The sequence below is a fragment of the Pleurodeles waltl genome, chromosome 9 (assembly GCF_031143425.1).
Source record: "Pleurodeles waltl isolate 20211129_DDA chromosome 9, aPleWal1.hap1.20221129, whole genome shotgun sequence".
NCBI classification, from domain to species: Eukaryota; Metazoa; Chordata; class Amphibia; order Caudata; family Salamandridae; genus Pleurodeles; species Pleurodeles waltl.
The window spans coordinates 1,011,701,102-1,011,716,814 of record NC_090448.1 but is presented as its reverse complement, the minus strand read 5'-3'; the positions used below and the strand labels follow the sequence as shown (position 1 = coordinate 1,011,716,814).

The 15,713-nt window shown below is 37.9% G+C and overlaps 1 protein-coding gene across 1 annotated transcript in view; it reads left to right on the top strand.

Moving 5' to 3' along the window:
- The window catches only part of TRAPPC6B (trafficking protein particle complex subunit 6B), a 60,341-nt gene extending 46,515 nt beyond the window's left edge, over window positions 1–13,826 (top strand). Inside the window, exons 5-6 of the mRNA XM_069208612.1 lie at window positions 5,194–5,287; window positions 5,922–13,826. Coding sequence (XP_069064713.1) covers window positions 5,194–5,287; window positions 5,922–5,953 — 126 coding nt within the window. The 3' untranslated portion in view covers window positions 5,954–13,826. The remainder of the gene's footprint in view (window positions 1–5,193; window positions 5,288–5,921) is intronic.
- The last annotated feature ends 1,887 nt before the right edge of the window (window positions 13,827–15,713 follow it).

Sequence of the window (15,713 nt, the reverse complement as noted above, 5' to 3'; positions counted from 1 at the left end):
CTTGGATCTATTACGGCAAGAAGTCCAAGCGTTGTTACAAAAAGAAGCAATAGAACTAGTACCCAACCATCAGAAAGGAACAGGTGTTTACTCCCTGTATTTTCTAATACCAAAAAAGGACAAAACACTGAGACCCATCTTAGATCTTAGAACACTAAATCTTTACATCAAATCAGATCACTTTCACATGGTGACACTTCAAGATGTGATTCCCTTGCTCAAACATCAAGACTACATGTCAACATTAGACCTCAAGGATGCTTACTTCCATATACCCATACATCCTTCCCACAGGAAATACTTAAGGTTTGTAATCCAAGGAGTACATTACCAATTCAAAGTGTTACCATTCGGGATAACAACAGCACCAAGGGTATTTACAAAATACCTTGCGGTAGTAGCTGCACATATCAGAAGACAGCGCATACACATATTCCCGTACCTAGACGATTGGTTAATAAAAACCAGCACTCAGAAACAGTGTCTTCAAAATACGTAATAGAAACCCTTCACAAGCTAGGGTTCTTAATAAACTACCTAAAATCACACTTACAACCATGTCAAATACAACAATACTTAGGAGCAACAATCAACACAGAAAAAGGGATTGCCACTCCAAGTCCACAAAGGGTACAAGCATTCCAAAACTTAATACTAAACATGCACCCAAACCAACAGTATCAAGTAAGGTTTGTGATGAAACTTCTAGACATGATGTCTTCATGTATAGCCATTGTCCCAAACGCAAGATTACACATGCAGCCCTTACAACAGTGCCTAGCAACACAATGGACACAAGCACAGGGTAACTTCAAGATCTAGTGTTGATAAACCGCCAAACACACTCCTCGCTTCAATTGTGGAATCCTATAAATTTAAACCAAGGGCGGCCTTTCCATGACCCAGTGCCTCAATACGTGATCAAAACAGATGCTTCCATGGTAGGGTGGGGAGCACACCTCAACCAGCACAGCATCCAGGGACAATGGGACACTCAACAAAGCCAGCTTCGTATAAATCAACTAGAACTACTAGCAGTGTTTCTAGCATTGAAAGCATTTCAACCGTTAATAGCCCACAAACACAATCTTGTCAAAACAGACAACATGACAACAATGTATTATCTAAACAAACAGGGAGGGACACACTCATCACAGCTGTGTCTCTTAGCACAGAAGATTTGGCATTGGGCGATTCACATTCGCCTAATAGCACAGTACATCCCAGGAATTCAAAACCAGTTGGCCGACAATCTCAGTCGAGATCACCAACAGATCCACGAATGGGAAATTCATCCCCAGATACTGCAAACTTACTTTCAAAACTGGGGAACACCGCAAATAGACCTATTTGCAACAAAAGCAAACGCAAAATGCCAAAACTTCGTGTCCAGGTACCCACACCCTCACTCCAAGGGCAATGCGTTATAGATGAGTTGGTCAGGGATATTTGCTTACGCTTTTCCCCCCTCTCCCACTCCTTTCCGTATCTAGTAAACAAATTGAGTCAAAACAAACTCAAACGAATACTAGTAGCACCAACTTGGGCTCGCCAACCATGGTACACAACACTACTAGATCTATCAGTAGTCCCTCATATCAAACTACCAAACAGACCAGATCTGTTAACTCAACACAAACAACAGATCAGACACCCAAATCCAGCATCACTCAATCTAGCACTCTGGCTCCTGAAGTCTTAGAATTTGGACATCTAGACCGTACACAAGAATGTATGGAGGTCATTAAACAAGCTAGGAAACCTACTACTAGACATTGCTACGCAAATAAATGGAAAAGATTTGTTTATTACTGTCATAATAATCAAATTCAACCACTAAATGCGTCCACAAAGAACATTGTAAGCTACATCTTACACTTACAAAAATCTAAGCTAGTTTTTTCATCCATTAAGATACATCTCACAGCTATTTCTGCCTATCTGCAAATTACACATTCAACATCACTCTTTAGAATCCCAGTCATAAAAGCATTTATGGAGGGTCTAAAAAGAATCATACCCCCAAGAACACCACCAGTTCCCTCATGGAACCTTAATATTGTATTAACACGACTCATGGGTCCACCATTTGAACCCATGCACTCTTGTGAAATGCAATACTTAACATGGAAAGTAGCCTTCCTAATAGCTATCACATCTCTTAGAAGAGTAAGTGAAATACAAGCATTTACCATACAAGAACCCTTAATACAAATACACAAACATAAAGTGGTTCTACGCACAAATCCCAAATTTTTACCAAAAGTTATATCACTGTTACACCTAAATCAAACTGTGGAACTCCCAGTATTTTTTCCACAACCAGACTCTGTAGCTGAAAGGGCATTACATACATTAGACATCAAAAGGGCACTAATGTATTACATTGATAGAACCAAACAATTTCGCAAAACAAAACAATTGTTTGTAGCTTTTCAAAAACCTCATGCAGGAAATCCATTATCCAAACAAGGCATTGCCAGATGGATAGTTATGTGTATTCAAACCTGCTATGTAAAAGCTAAGAGAGACCTGCCTATTACACTGAAGGTACACTCCACTAGAAAGAAAGGCACCACAATGGCCTTTCTGGGAAATATACCTATGACAGAAATCTGTAAGGCAGCCACATGGTCTACGCCTCATACATTCACAAAACATAACTGTGTGGATGTGTTAACAACACAACAAGCCACAGTAGGACAGGCAGTATTACGGACATTATTTCAAACTTCAACTCCTACAGGCTAAACCACTGCTTTTGGGGAGATAACATGCCATTGAACGGAAAATGTCACTTACTCAGTGTACATCTGTTCGTGGCATGAGTCGCTGCAGATTCACATGCGCCCTCCCGCCTCCCCGGGAGCCTGTAGCCGTTATAAGTTGATAAAAATAAAACTTGTACTTTTGTAAATATATATCACTTTTAGACACATTATGTACATACATACTTACTCCATTGCATGGGCACTATTACTATATACACAACTCCTACCTCACCCTCCGCGGGGAAAACAATCTAAGATGGAGTCGACGCCCATGCGCAATGGAGCCGAAAGGGGAGGAGTCCCTCGATCTCGTGACTCGAAAAGACTTCTTCGAAGAAAAACAACTTGTAACACTCCGAGCCCAACACTAGATGGCAGGATAATGCACAGCATGTGAATCTGCAGTGTCTCATGCCACGAACAGATGTACACTGGGTAAGTGACATTTTCCATATATATATATATATATATATATATATATATATATATATATATATATATATATATATATATATATATATATATATATATACACACACACACACAGAAAGGTAAATAAAAGCAGATAATATAGTGTTCAGCATTGAAACAAATGTGTATACCGTAAATAAAGAATCCGTAAAACCTACATATCCTCTAAGTAGGACTTCATGTGGGGGTGGGGGAATCCCTGAAGTCACACTCTGGGGGAATAAAAGAGATAGTGAGCCTTTTCAAAAGAATATATCCAGGGCATAAGTACTCCTGTTCCCTTTTAGAAAAGAGAGACACATCCCCCCCCCACCCCCCCCCCCCCCACTCACACACACACTTATTTAAACAAAGGACTTCACCCTTTCTTATGCCCGCACTTCTCCAATATGTCTGGCACAGGCCGTATTTATGCAAGATTTTGAAGGTAAATGGCAGGTGTCACATGTCCATGTCACATGATCCGGGGGTTAAATCCCATTGGTTTTGATGCCTAATTAAGTGGGGAGGCTGGGAAATATAGTCCCACCTTCTGTTCATGCCCCAGTGCTGTTGGCGGTAAGGAATAATGTGGTGACTCAGCTCTCATATTGGTGAAGGTAGTCAAGAGGGCTGGAGAGGTAGGGAACTGTAGTTCCGCCACCTGGTTACAGAAGGCTGAATGCAGAAACTGGGTTTATGTTGGGTATTTGGCATTGTGTATATAGGGATCACACGGAAAGGACATTTTTGAAATACACACTGGGGTGTCTTAAAACGTGTTAAAAAATACTGAAAAAAAGTGAAACCTCATTGTGAGGTTGGCACAGTGAGTACTAACAAACATGAGGGTTAAAAAGATGCAAAAGGAAAGTGTTTGTGTGCTGATATCTCAAAACATCTTACTGGTTATACATGGAGTATTTTTTCCATTACAGTATATTCCACCAGGGAACATCACCATTTAATTTTTTTTAATGCTTGGTTAGTTTGGAAATCCAAAGCTGTTCTTTCTCAAATAGTGTTTTATCTAGGTTTCTTGTTCTTACATTGACTTGTTCTAGGATGACTCACCTGAGATCTTTAACAGAGTGTCCAGTAAATTTGTAATGTTCTGAAATTTTTGTAGTGTTGCACCTGCACCTGATAGTGCTCCTGTGCTCACTTATCCTGGTGCTTTTTTTTCTCCTAGTCATGCCTACGTATTTAAGATTCCTTGTGCAGGTTATAAGGTTTATCATTTCTTTTGTGATACAATTCATATGTTTTCTCTAAAGCCAGGGAGAGCGTAGACCCAAATCTATCTTTTATTGGGTACAGTTAGATACACTACACTGGTCACATGGGTAGTGACCTACTAGTCCTGGGATACTTAGGGCATTGTGGATGGTGTTAGTTGGTTTTGCTTTAGGTCTGGTATGCACCAGTGTATCTTTCAGGTTTTTGTTCTTTTGTTGGAAAAAAGGGGGTAACCCCAATGCCTGGGTCCTGTGTTGAGGATACGTCAATTGCTTCTGATCTTCCTAACGCTGTCTGAGACAAGATTGTATGTGGTAATGCATACTAGTGACGGTTCTGTCTTTTCTTTTACTGGAGTTTCCAATACTGCATCTCGATTCTGCTTCTTCTGTAAGTAGAACTGATTAGTCTAGACAGTAGGGTAGAGCTCTCTCTATTTTTGATGCAGTTTGAAATTTGAGGAAAATTAGAACTCCTCTTTACTACCTCTTCTTCCCTCCTTTCTTGTTGCTCCCAATCTCATTAAACCAAATGTTTAGATCCACCATCAATCTTCAATGTCTTCTTTTTCATCTGATAAATGTGTTTAAAAATGATTTAATAAAAGTTAACTATTCAGTAAGTTTGAGGAACAATTGTCCTTACAACCAACCATTTTTCATATTTTTCACTTGTGAAATTATTTTGTTACGCTTTGACTTACTTGTATGACATGAATTTTCTTTTTGTACAGTATTTGGCGTTCACCTGCGGATTAATCCGAGGAGGTTTATCCAATTTGGGAATAAAAAGCATAGTGACAGCAGAAGTCTCCATAATGCCTGCATGTGAGTATTCTGAAGAAATAGTGCCAGGAATACAATGTCATACTTCGTGATTACAGAATTCCTGCAACATAGAGAACCTGACATGCAATGATACGTTAAGCTGAATTACAGCTGTTCTCATTAAATGTTTCTAAAACGTGCAACTATCTAAGAGGCTTCCTGGCACTAAAGAAATAAATGAGAGATCAGTGGGTGACTTAAAAAATACTCATGGAAAATCACAAATAACGAAACAGAAATATTTTTGGTGCCTTTCCGAAGGATAAATGAGCTATTTTTCCTTGAACGCAGGGCAGATTGTTTCAAAGCTTTAGTGTCAAAAAGAGAATGCCATGAGGTTTAAAAGCGTAGAGCCTGTAAATGTGGTCTACTGTGCAGGAATTTGGCAAGGTCGGACTTTTTATACCTGTATAACACTCGGCCAGTGATAGAGGTAATTAAAATCTAGCCTTTATTGCACAGTCCTACAGTGTAGTTTTTTTAGCCTCTTGGTAAACTTCATCAAGCTATAAAACTGGCAAGTTGTAATATGGCGTCAGGACAGCATTCACCAAACTGAAGTTTCTCCGATAATATTTTCTCTTTTTTGTAACCTGTACAACCAAGTTGAAATGTTTTTTTTTTCTTCTTCCAGGCAAATTCCAAGTGATGATACAGAAGATGTAGAATATTCAAAATAAGTAAATTCCAGACATCCTGATTATTTAAAAGTACTTTACTTGACCACATTAACTCAAAAGCAATTTATTTATTATCGATATTAGATTTCAAATGAGGCTATATATTCGCAGTATGTAACAATTTACCTTCTGTTTTTAATGAGCTGGAGATTTCCAGTATGTAAGTATGGATTCCATGTTTGTGTGAGTGCTGATTTCTGCTTATTTTGTGAAGCTGATTAATGCATTTTTAAGGCTTGACAGAACACGTCTTGATACATCTTTACGCTGCTGAAAAAGTTATTTCTTCTCTCTAGCTGTAGTTCTTTACTCAGACTTGATTTATTTTTATTTTTTTATTCAATTCCAGATAGTTTCATAATTCCGCAATTTCGAAACAACTACATTTTATGTTCACCCCAATGCAGTTCCTGGCCCCAGTGCATTTCGGAGTTCACCTTTTCTCTGGGGGGTGATGGGTGGATTTGTACCATTGGGGGAGATTCTTGGGCAGACACTTAACTCCTGGGGGGGCTTGGATCCCAGTGCAGGGGTGCAAATCAAAAGACTTACTGATGGGGTGGCTGTTAGACGTAAGCTGTTAAAATGCAGCTTTGTTGAAAATGTGGATTCAGTGAGTTTATTTGGAATTACGAATCTTTCTGGAATCGAATAAAGGATTTTAAATGTCTCAAGCCCTGGTGTAAAGGTATATAATTTGAAAGGACTCAAACTTTAGAGCGGTGTAAGCTATGCAGTGTGTGAAATTAACCCAGAGGGGTTCTGTGCAGTGGACACTTTGCTTTGGTCACAGGATGAAGGTGTTAACATACATATGTGCACGTGGAATGGTAGCAAAATTGAACTACTTTGGTATACATCAAGTGTGCAATAACACCGGGTTGATAATAACATTTTGTGAGAAAGGGCGGCACTGACGGATAACACACATTTCTGACTTAATAGAGCACACACTTTCTCATATGACTAACTACAGAAGAACCTGCATTTCTGCCAAGTTAGAAAATAATTGTAAGCTCTGTAAAGAGGAGAAAAGGTTCATCCTCAATGTCTGAACTTCGAGATTACATATAAACGAAAGGTGTCCTGAAACACTAGATCAAAGTCATTTGCTGTGGGTGAATGAATACAAGAACAAATAAGCTCTTCGTGCATTTTGCCGGTTCTGTGAAATCGAATTTGTGTACTAACTTAACTTTTTTTTTTTTTTTTTTTTTTTTTTTGCTGTCACAATTAGAGAGAGAAAATAAGGAATGCACAGACAGGAAATATAAAGTAGAAAGCCTTTGCTCTGTAGACAGGGATAGGTAATATGGAAGGATATCTCTTCAGAAGTTGATCAGAAGAGGAACTTGATAACAGCCAGAAAATGAATAGGTTGAGCGGGGTGTGTTGCAGAGAAGCTACCTCCAGAGCTGTTGTAGCATGTTTTGGAAGCACTCTGCTGCTTTCTCTTGTTGCTTTCTCTTGTTGAAGCTGTGTTTGAACTTGGCCAGAGGTAGGCAGACAATTAGGTTACAAGTTAGTATCGTTATGATTACAACTGCATGTGTATTTGAAGAGTAAACATGCTTCATAGAAACTTCACAATGCAGGAATTTGATGAAAAGCAGGGCTATATTGGGTGCACAAAGAGGGTAAAGGAGATAAAGGAAGATGTACTACTGAACCCAAGATACTTCATTTGAGAAAGGAATGATAATAGAAACGTTTAAAATTCTTGAAGCAGTACTACCTCCGTATGAAGTGTGCAAATATGTCTGTGGTAGGTAGCATAGATGAGTTTTCCTCCTTAAACACAATAGTTAAAAGCTGAAACATATGGCCTTTTGAGCTTTTCTTTTCTTACCTAGTCCTGTGGGCTATTTATGTCTTCTGGCCCCAAAAAGTAGTATTATGACGAAGAATTTGGTGAACACAGTAAATGCTGTCAGAAGAAAATAGAATACTCAATTTACCTTCTTTTAAACAGACAAGTGGGAGGCTGCTGAAGAGTGCGAATAAAAAGCTGCAGCTACACAGTCACTCAAGTGCTGCTCTGCTGCTTCTCTGAGTAAAAACAAATCTGCCTCAAGCTATATTAATTAAGCAAACGCAAACAAAATCTCTTGTGTTGAAGTGTGTATGCTTAGTGAGGAGTCTAGAACCTTTTTGAATGTCAACCTTACCGATGAATGTTTGCAACTATAAGGTGCAATGGCAGAAGCTGCAAGAGCAGATGTAGGCAGCATGACTTGGCATGTGAGCTGCACCCCCAGAGGTAGCAATGCACAGGGTGATGTGAATGTTCCAGTGACCTTCTAAGCATCTTCAAACCAGTGTCATTAGCATGGCAGTGATGAAGGGGAGCTAGAAAGTGACAAAGTATATGTTAGTACTCATGGAGATTGCAGTAACAAGTGTGAAGCGGCCTATGGGTCTCTATGGTATCATTCCTTTAAAAAAAAAAAAAAAAAATTACTGTGAAGTTTGAGGATCTGCTTTGTCTGACAACATTTGTATTATTTGTTGTTTTCTTATGGCAGGCCAGGGATATAGAATTTTGGTATATGGGCCGACGTGCAAAACCTGTTTTTCAAATATTGTCTTTAGGTGTTTTGCAAGTTTGTCAAGATGTTAAAAAAAACTTGATGTGCGATGGACAAGCTACTGATTCCTCTGCTCTTGATCATTTCTCGAGTGTTGTTTCCAGCTGTCTCTGAATTGCCGCCTCTAGCACTAGACAGCCACTGAGCACCGATGCTTCCCATCACAGATCACCTATGTGCACTCAGAGCATAAAGAAGAAATAAAACAAGGTCTCTAGCGTACTAGCAGAAGACAAGGCTGTAATCACTTTAAATATTAAACTTAATAGTCGGTGTTTTGCAAAAACACTTACATTAGAATTGCAGTAACATAACCCAGTAAAGAACCAGATTGTTTCAGAAATCAAGCAGTAGTGATTTTCTACACCATTATCTTAGATGAAATACTGCCAACAAGGTTTGCATGAAAGAAAGCATGTTGCCCTTTGTACCCCCAGTACTCTACCCAAGTAATTATTCCCACAACCATGTTATCCCAACAGCTTAGTAGAAACCATACTACTCTAGTCAGAACAAAACACATAAATGGAGAATTCGAAACAATGTTTTATGAGTCCCCTTGGATTGGGTACTTCCTTCTTGTTATTTTAAACACTTGCTACTGTAGGATTTCCACTATTTTAACAATTTCTCTAAATGTGATCCTGTGTATAGGCATTCCTTTTCATAACTGACTGGACAACCCCACACCATACCTAGCTAGGGTAGAGTTGCGCAACAAATAGCCCATAACATGCTGAATAACTATACATACCTTGTGTCACTCACCTCTTACTAATCTGGCTTCCGTTCACTAGTCTTCCACTACCCATTGGGGAAAAAATCACTTTGCTAAAAGGAATGACCTTTTCTTCTTGGTAAATTCCTCAAATCAAACAAAATGGGATAGGACCTTCGAGTAAGAGAACTTAATCAGTGCTTAAAATAATTTAATATTTGATTAGTTCTATTTTCCGATATATGTATTGAACACATTTATGTTAAATACAATAGGGATCTTTAACAAACTGACACATTTTGGAGTGTTAACATTATTTAGGCAGGGTTGGCCTTCAAGAAACGGAAGAGACTAACCTCTCCAGTGGGTGATAATATGACCTCAGTTTTTGATCTCTGTAACATAACTGTTGTCCCCTTCATATTTACTTGCTTAGCGCTGAAGTTTAGGAAGTTCTTTGTAGCTCCGATCAAATCACCTTCCAGGGTGAAAGAGTGTATGCATTTTAAGATAAGTTTCCATATCGTGTACCTGAGAGTTCAATGCGACAGAAATGTATATAATATTTATGATGATGTTAATATTAGGAAAACTGACATTTGTGCATTCCGTGGGGCTACCAAACAAGAGACAGATAATGAAAAAAAATACACCAGCTCAGAAGCTGTTCAGCACTTTTTATAACCTGCCAAAATCAATTCCAATTTGTTGTTCTTTAGCCAAAGAGTTCGAATGAACCGAGACAGAGGAGGCTCTTAGATCAATGTCAAGGTACCTGTTATGAGGCAAATACTGAACGTCTACTACTAGCCTTAATAATTGTTCAGCAAGTTCACAATTGTCAACACAGGATTGTTGCACTTCTTTAAGAATAAGTGAGTCCAAATGCACAAACAAAAATGTGCAGGAAGCCACTTGCACAAATCAAACTTCTGTATTTTGAGAGGGCAACATTGTTATAAAGCTGATTGTCTCATGAGTAGATAGAAGTAAGGCATTTGTCAGCCTCGTGCATATTAACTGGCTCCCATTGCCAATTTGGTACAGCAGAAGAATACTTTTGGTAGGTGGCAGTAGATTACCTTAGATGTTATAGACCCGGAGTTCATAGCACTGGCCTGAAAGCAGTGGACCTTCCAGCACTTTTCAAAAAATGTATTTGCCTTTATGCATGACATAGCACAGCTCCACATTGAAAGTGGCAACCATGTTGTCCTTTGTGCTGTTGCAAATATCACTTGACTTAATTCTGGATTACTACACACAGCTTTGTGAATCAGTATATGCTACCATTGGGCCTGGCCCTTGCGATATCCCATTGCTTGCACACATGAGGTTTTACTAATTTCTAAATGCACATCAGTAGTTGCGCAGCTGCAAGTGTTTTACCGAACAGCTTGTTGCCAACGTCTTTGCATTGTATTAATTGGGATGTTCAAGTCTTCCTTCCGCATGCACATTGTTTTTGTGAATTGACGGATTCATATTAGTAAATAAATGAATCCCTGGCAGTATTGTGTTGAGCAATTTTTCAGTTGAGTTCAGAAGGACCAAAGAACAATATGAGACTCTGGTTACAGAATGGAGAAATATATTTGCAAATGGAAGTGGAGGAGAAGACATGTTTTAAACAAAAAATCCTTGGAGATTTCTAGCAGAACACAGAAGATCTTCAATTAACCCAGAGGGCACCGCACAAATGAGGCTGAACCATCAAAAGTGCTTTTGTTCAAGAAGTAGGTTCTTTAGTCTAGTGCTAAAATGGTTCTACGAAATCAAAGTCTTTCAGAGCTACCACTTCAAAACCAGATCCAAGCAGAAGTTCTTTGAGATGGAGTTGAAAGACAGGAGGGGAACACGTGGCTGAACAATGACAGGCACTAGACACTGATTGTTCATCCATCTAGAGGAATACGCCTTGGGCACATCATGAAATGTAATCAGTCAGATATAAGTAGACACACCATCTCACCTCTTAAGAGATGGAATTACATTTCCAGATCAGCTTGAAGGGAGTGCTAGTCGTTGTATAGAGATTGCACTTGGTAAATTAAAGTTCACCTTGCATTATATTCGGCAGGCACAGACATCTTTAATACTATGAAAGTGCTTGATTGGAGTATTTTCTGCCTTTTTGATATGAGTTAATTAATCATTATGGCTTCTAAATCTTACAAGAACTATTTTGAATGCCTTAATTAGTTTTAGTTTCTGCACTGCGTGAAAGCAGAGAGAAATAACTCTGTGGTAGAAACAAGGAAGGTGGGCAATCACCAATGCCCCCAAATGGGCTGCAGGTAACTCCCCCCCCCTTCTTTATCTCCTGCACAAGAAATGTCTAGAGAAATAAAAGTAAAATAATTAATTGCCTTGTTCACCAAAAATCCTTCCAGTCAAGAGACTGTCTTTTACTAGAATCTGTTTTCTTTAAATGCTCAGTAATGTAATTTTCTATCTTCATAGCATGCTTCTATCCGTTTTGTTCACCTCATTTAGAAATGTTTTGCTTTTGCTTGTGTAACTTGGCAAACACCTTCCTGTGGGGGAAAGCCTTTGAACCCCGTCTGACTGTTGCCTGGGAGCTACGAACTGGTCAGTGCACCACTTACACATGCACAGCATGCCAGTTAAACAGGATACTGGAACCAGGTTTTGTTGTAAAACATCTCATAACACTACAACTTAGGTATGGGAAAATATAGCATAAGTTTTGTCAGGCACTTATTTTAGATTATTTTTTAAACCATGACCTTGCTTAAAAAAAGCTGCTCTTAAATTAGTTTCTTGTGCCTTTGACTGTCTTAATGTTAAAATATATCATGTTTATTAACTAACTTGTTTTATTTCTGTATTATTGTGACCAGCACCTATTTAAAAAGCAACCTGAATGTTTGCCAGTGTAGAGTGCTATAAATCCCCTTGCTTTCCATGAACACTACTTGTGCCAGTACTTTAGCCTTTATTACAAGGACAAACCTCAACAGTGTTTGGCACTGTCCTCACCTCTGGCACATCTGTTTGCATTATTTTTTCATCACAATATAAGCTTATACACATGTACATATACAGTCTAATTCTGAGAATGTAGTTGGTGAGTTTCTTGTACCGTTCAGTTTTTACCTCACTTGCTTTTATAAAAGGTTCCTATGTTAGAAGGTTCCACGCAAATGACAGTACCCTACCATGTCATGAAGAAGCTCAGATTACTAATTACATTGCAGCTAACATTGAACTTTTCATGAGTGATTGCAAAACAGGGATCTTTAGTAGTAGGTCTAAAATATTCTAAAATATATATTGTCTGTATAAAATGTTTTTGAAGAACAATACTGCTACAATTTAAAATTACTTATTATGCAATTGCTGTGTCTGAAGTGAAGTTCATCAGATATGGAGTTTCTTAAAAAAAAAAATCACCCAGTAGAACATACTGTACTGATGTCTAAAAATGTAGATCTGTTTTAGGCAATGTTTATGAAGTGGTATGACTTTCTTCTAGTTAGAACAAATGCCTTGATTCAGCAAGAAATAAATAAATTGACCAATTTCTTTCACTCACAAATACAGTTACTCGTTTTCAATAATTTGTTGTGTTTTGGGGAATTTTTGTTCAACTAATCGAAGGGAAAGACTCTTCCTCCATACGTATGTGTATTTCTTTCAGTTACTTGGCGGATTCCATTTGGTCATGTTAAAGTCTGAAACTTGACTACCATCAGCATAAGGCATTCTCTGGGGGTGTTACATCTTAAGAACACTCTGTTTCAGGAATGTTGTTTAGCCAGCCTTTTTGGGGGTTTTTGAAGAAACTTAAAACCTAGTATTTTACCAGTGTTTGTAAGATTCCTCTCATGTTTAAATTGGTGCCAACAACTTTCAAGCTGTTCGTTCAAACAACTAATAAAATACATGTAACATTATTTTTGTGATGCTTTTACAAACTGCTGCATTTTCTCTGTATGTGGTCTAGAGAATCCAATCTATAACCTAGTTAATTTGCACATGCTGTTATTTCAAAAGAATTGTGAGTAATTGCTAAAATAATACAATTCTAAAAATTACATTTGTACACGTGTGTTGTGAAGGAATGTAATGCTAAATGTTTTCTGTAAGTAATATAATGCAGTTCTAGATTCTCTTTGGGAAAAGTAACAAAATGTTCAGTTTTTTGTGTGTTTTTATTTGTTTTTTTACAGTTAATATATTGAAGTAAGTTGGCTAAGGCAGCATTCAGTGTGGCATAGTTTAATTGCACTATCTTAAAGATAATGACACATTTAGTGGGTTGTGGGAAGAAGCAGCCCATTTCACCTGCTATCACGGTTATCATCTTTAAAGCATATCTCATCAAATGAGACAGAGAGCTTATTTCACATTTTCTTTTTTACTGTCTCTGGTGAAGTAAGTGTTTCTCAACTCCCGACATATGTAATGAAATTATTAAGCAATGACTCTTAAGCAGTAAATACCACTTTGTGTTTCAGTATTGTTATTCAGTGTTTGTACATTTTCTTTTAAATGAAAGCAAAATAAAAATAAAACATATAGCAACAGTCGTTTTGTTGGATTCATTATTGTATGTCTGTTCAACACAGTTTTAATATTGTTACTCAACTCTTTGAGATACGCATGTGAAAGACCAAACAAATTGTGCAGATTCAGCAGTAAAACTATCGACCCCCAAATAAGGAACGTAGGTGGGCCTAATCACAGTTGTCTTACCAGCTGTATACCTTCAACTCCTAATGTTTGTTACTTTACACCTGTTTGAAATACTATTTTTTCATAATGCCAAATCTAGATCTGATAAACTGGCTATACCGAAAGCGGCATTTTGCTTTTGGAATAAAACAACTTTTTAATTGGCAAGTAAAAATCCTCCAAAAGTCTGCATGATGGTTGAGAGAACAGTCATTAATATACCAGTGAAAAAACAATCGTAATCTGTCGCAACAAACATTTATCAGTTGCAAGCACTTCTGAAAAGTTGGAACACAGTTCTTGTGCTTAAGAATTTTGTTATTATGTTTCATGTAAATCACCATAGCTCTCCCTGAAAGATATCAGTCGGTACAACAATAATCTACATTTTTAAAACTTTCATACAAAGAAACTAACATTTCCTTGAGTTTGAAAGTATGGATCCCTTTGAAAGTAATTCACATTTTCTATCACCATTGTTAACTTCAGCATGATAACACATTCCTTAACAGAAGAGGTTCTCTTGAATTTCACTGAAAAATTATTAGTTAACAGATTAGCACCATACCAGAAAATAACAACTCCAGAAGTGTTGTCAGGCGCAGCACATGGCAGCAGCCAGTCAGAACAACTCTACTTTCTGGCAACAGGTCACTCACAGACCACAATGCTATAGTAGGAGCAGTTACTTGTGTAAATGATCTCAATTTGTGTTTCACCAATTTCAGCTAGTGCAGTTATTAGATTATTCAAGTGAAAACTATGCATGCATAATGGCTCGAAGCAGATAAGAAGTGATACAGCAAATAAAATGTCATTGCACATGAATAAGAACACTGTGAGAACATAATGCATTTAACATTCAAATTCCCTCCTTCCAGAGATGTTATCAGTACACCAGATTCTCCAAGTCAAGTGGTTCATTTATGATAGAGTAGACTTGGGTGATAAATATTGCTGCAGAAAAAGTGCCCTTATAATCTGGTCCAGTCCTATAATACATGGTTTCCCCTGTAATGTCCATTCAGAAATATACAAGGTAATAAGGAACGATTATTCTGCAATGAAGAAACATGTAAAACATGCAGAATCAATAGGATAATTACGCTTTGGATTCCCTTTTTCTATTGATTACCCTGTTCTAAAGAGAGGAGCACATCCACTCTGAATCACAATTCTAAGGTTCCCCAAATGTTGTCCCATCTGCTATAGAATCAATGTACTGTGAGAGCATGGATGCAAACAGTGTGTATGTTTTTTTATAATTATTATCATTTATATGGGGAAAAAAGACTTCAGACAAAACTACAGTCTCTGACATTATCAATATTTATCACCCAAGTCTACTCTATCATAAAACTAATGTTGATTTACTTGGTTGACATTACCCGAACAAGTCTTTTTGGAATCTGCTTTCATAAATTGAAGGTAAGGTCATCTGTCATGTTGCTCCCTTTAGAAAAATCACCAGGAGAGGTAGTGTACCCTTTCAAGATATAGACCCCTATAGCTCTTAAGCTATGCCAGTTGTACAGCATGATCACTTTTTGGAAGAAACTCCCTCTGTCTTTTCTTGCAGTACTTTAGCCATATCCTGAAGAAAGAAGAAAAACTTAAACTTTGCAACTTATTTACACCTTCGGACACACGTTTATTGAACATTGGAATAGCCAGTAAGTTTGGCTTTTTGGCTGGCAATACAATCCTATTGGCTTTGCCAATAGTTTTTCCTGATGCGG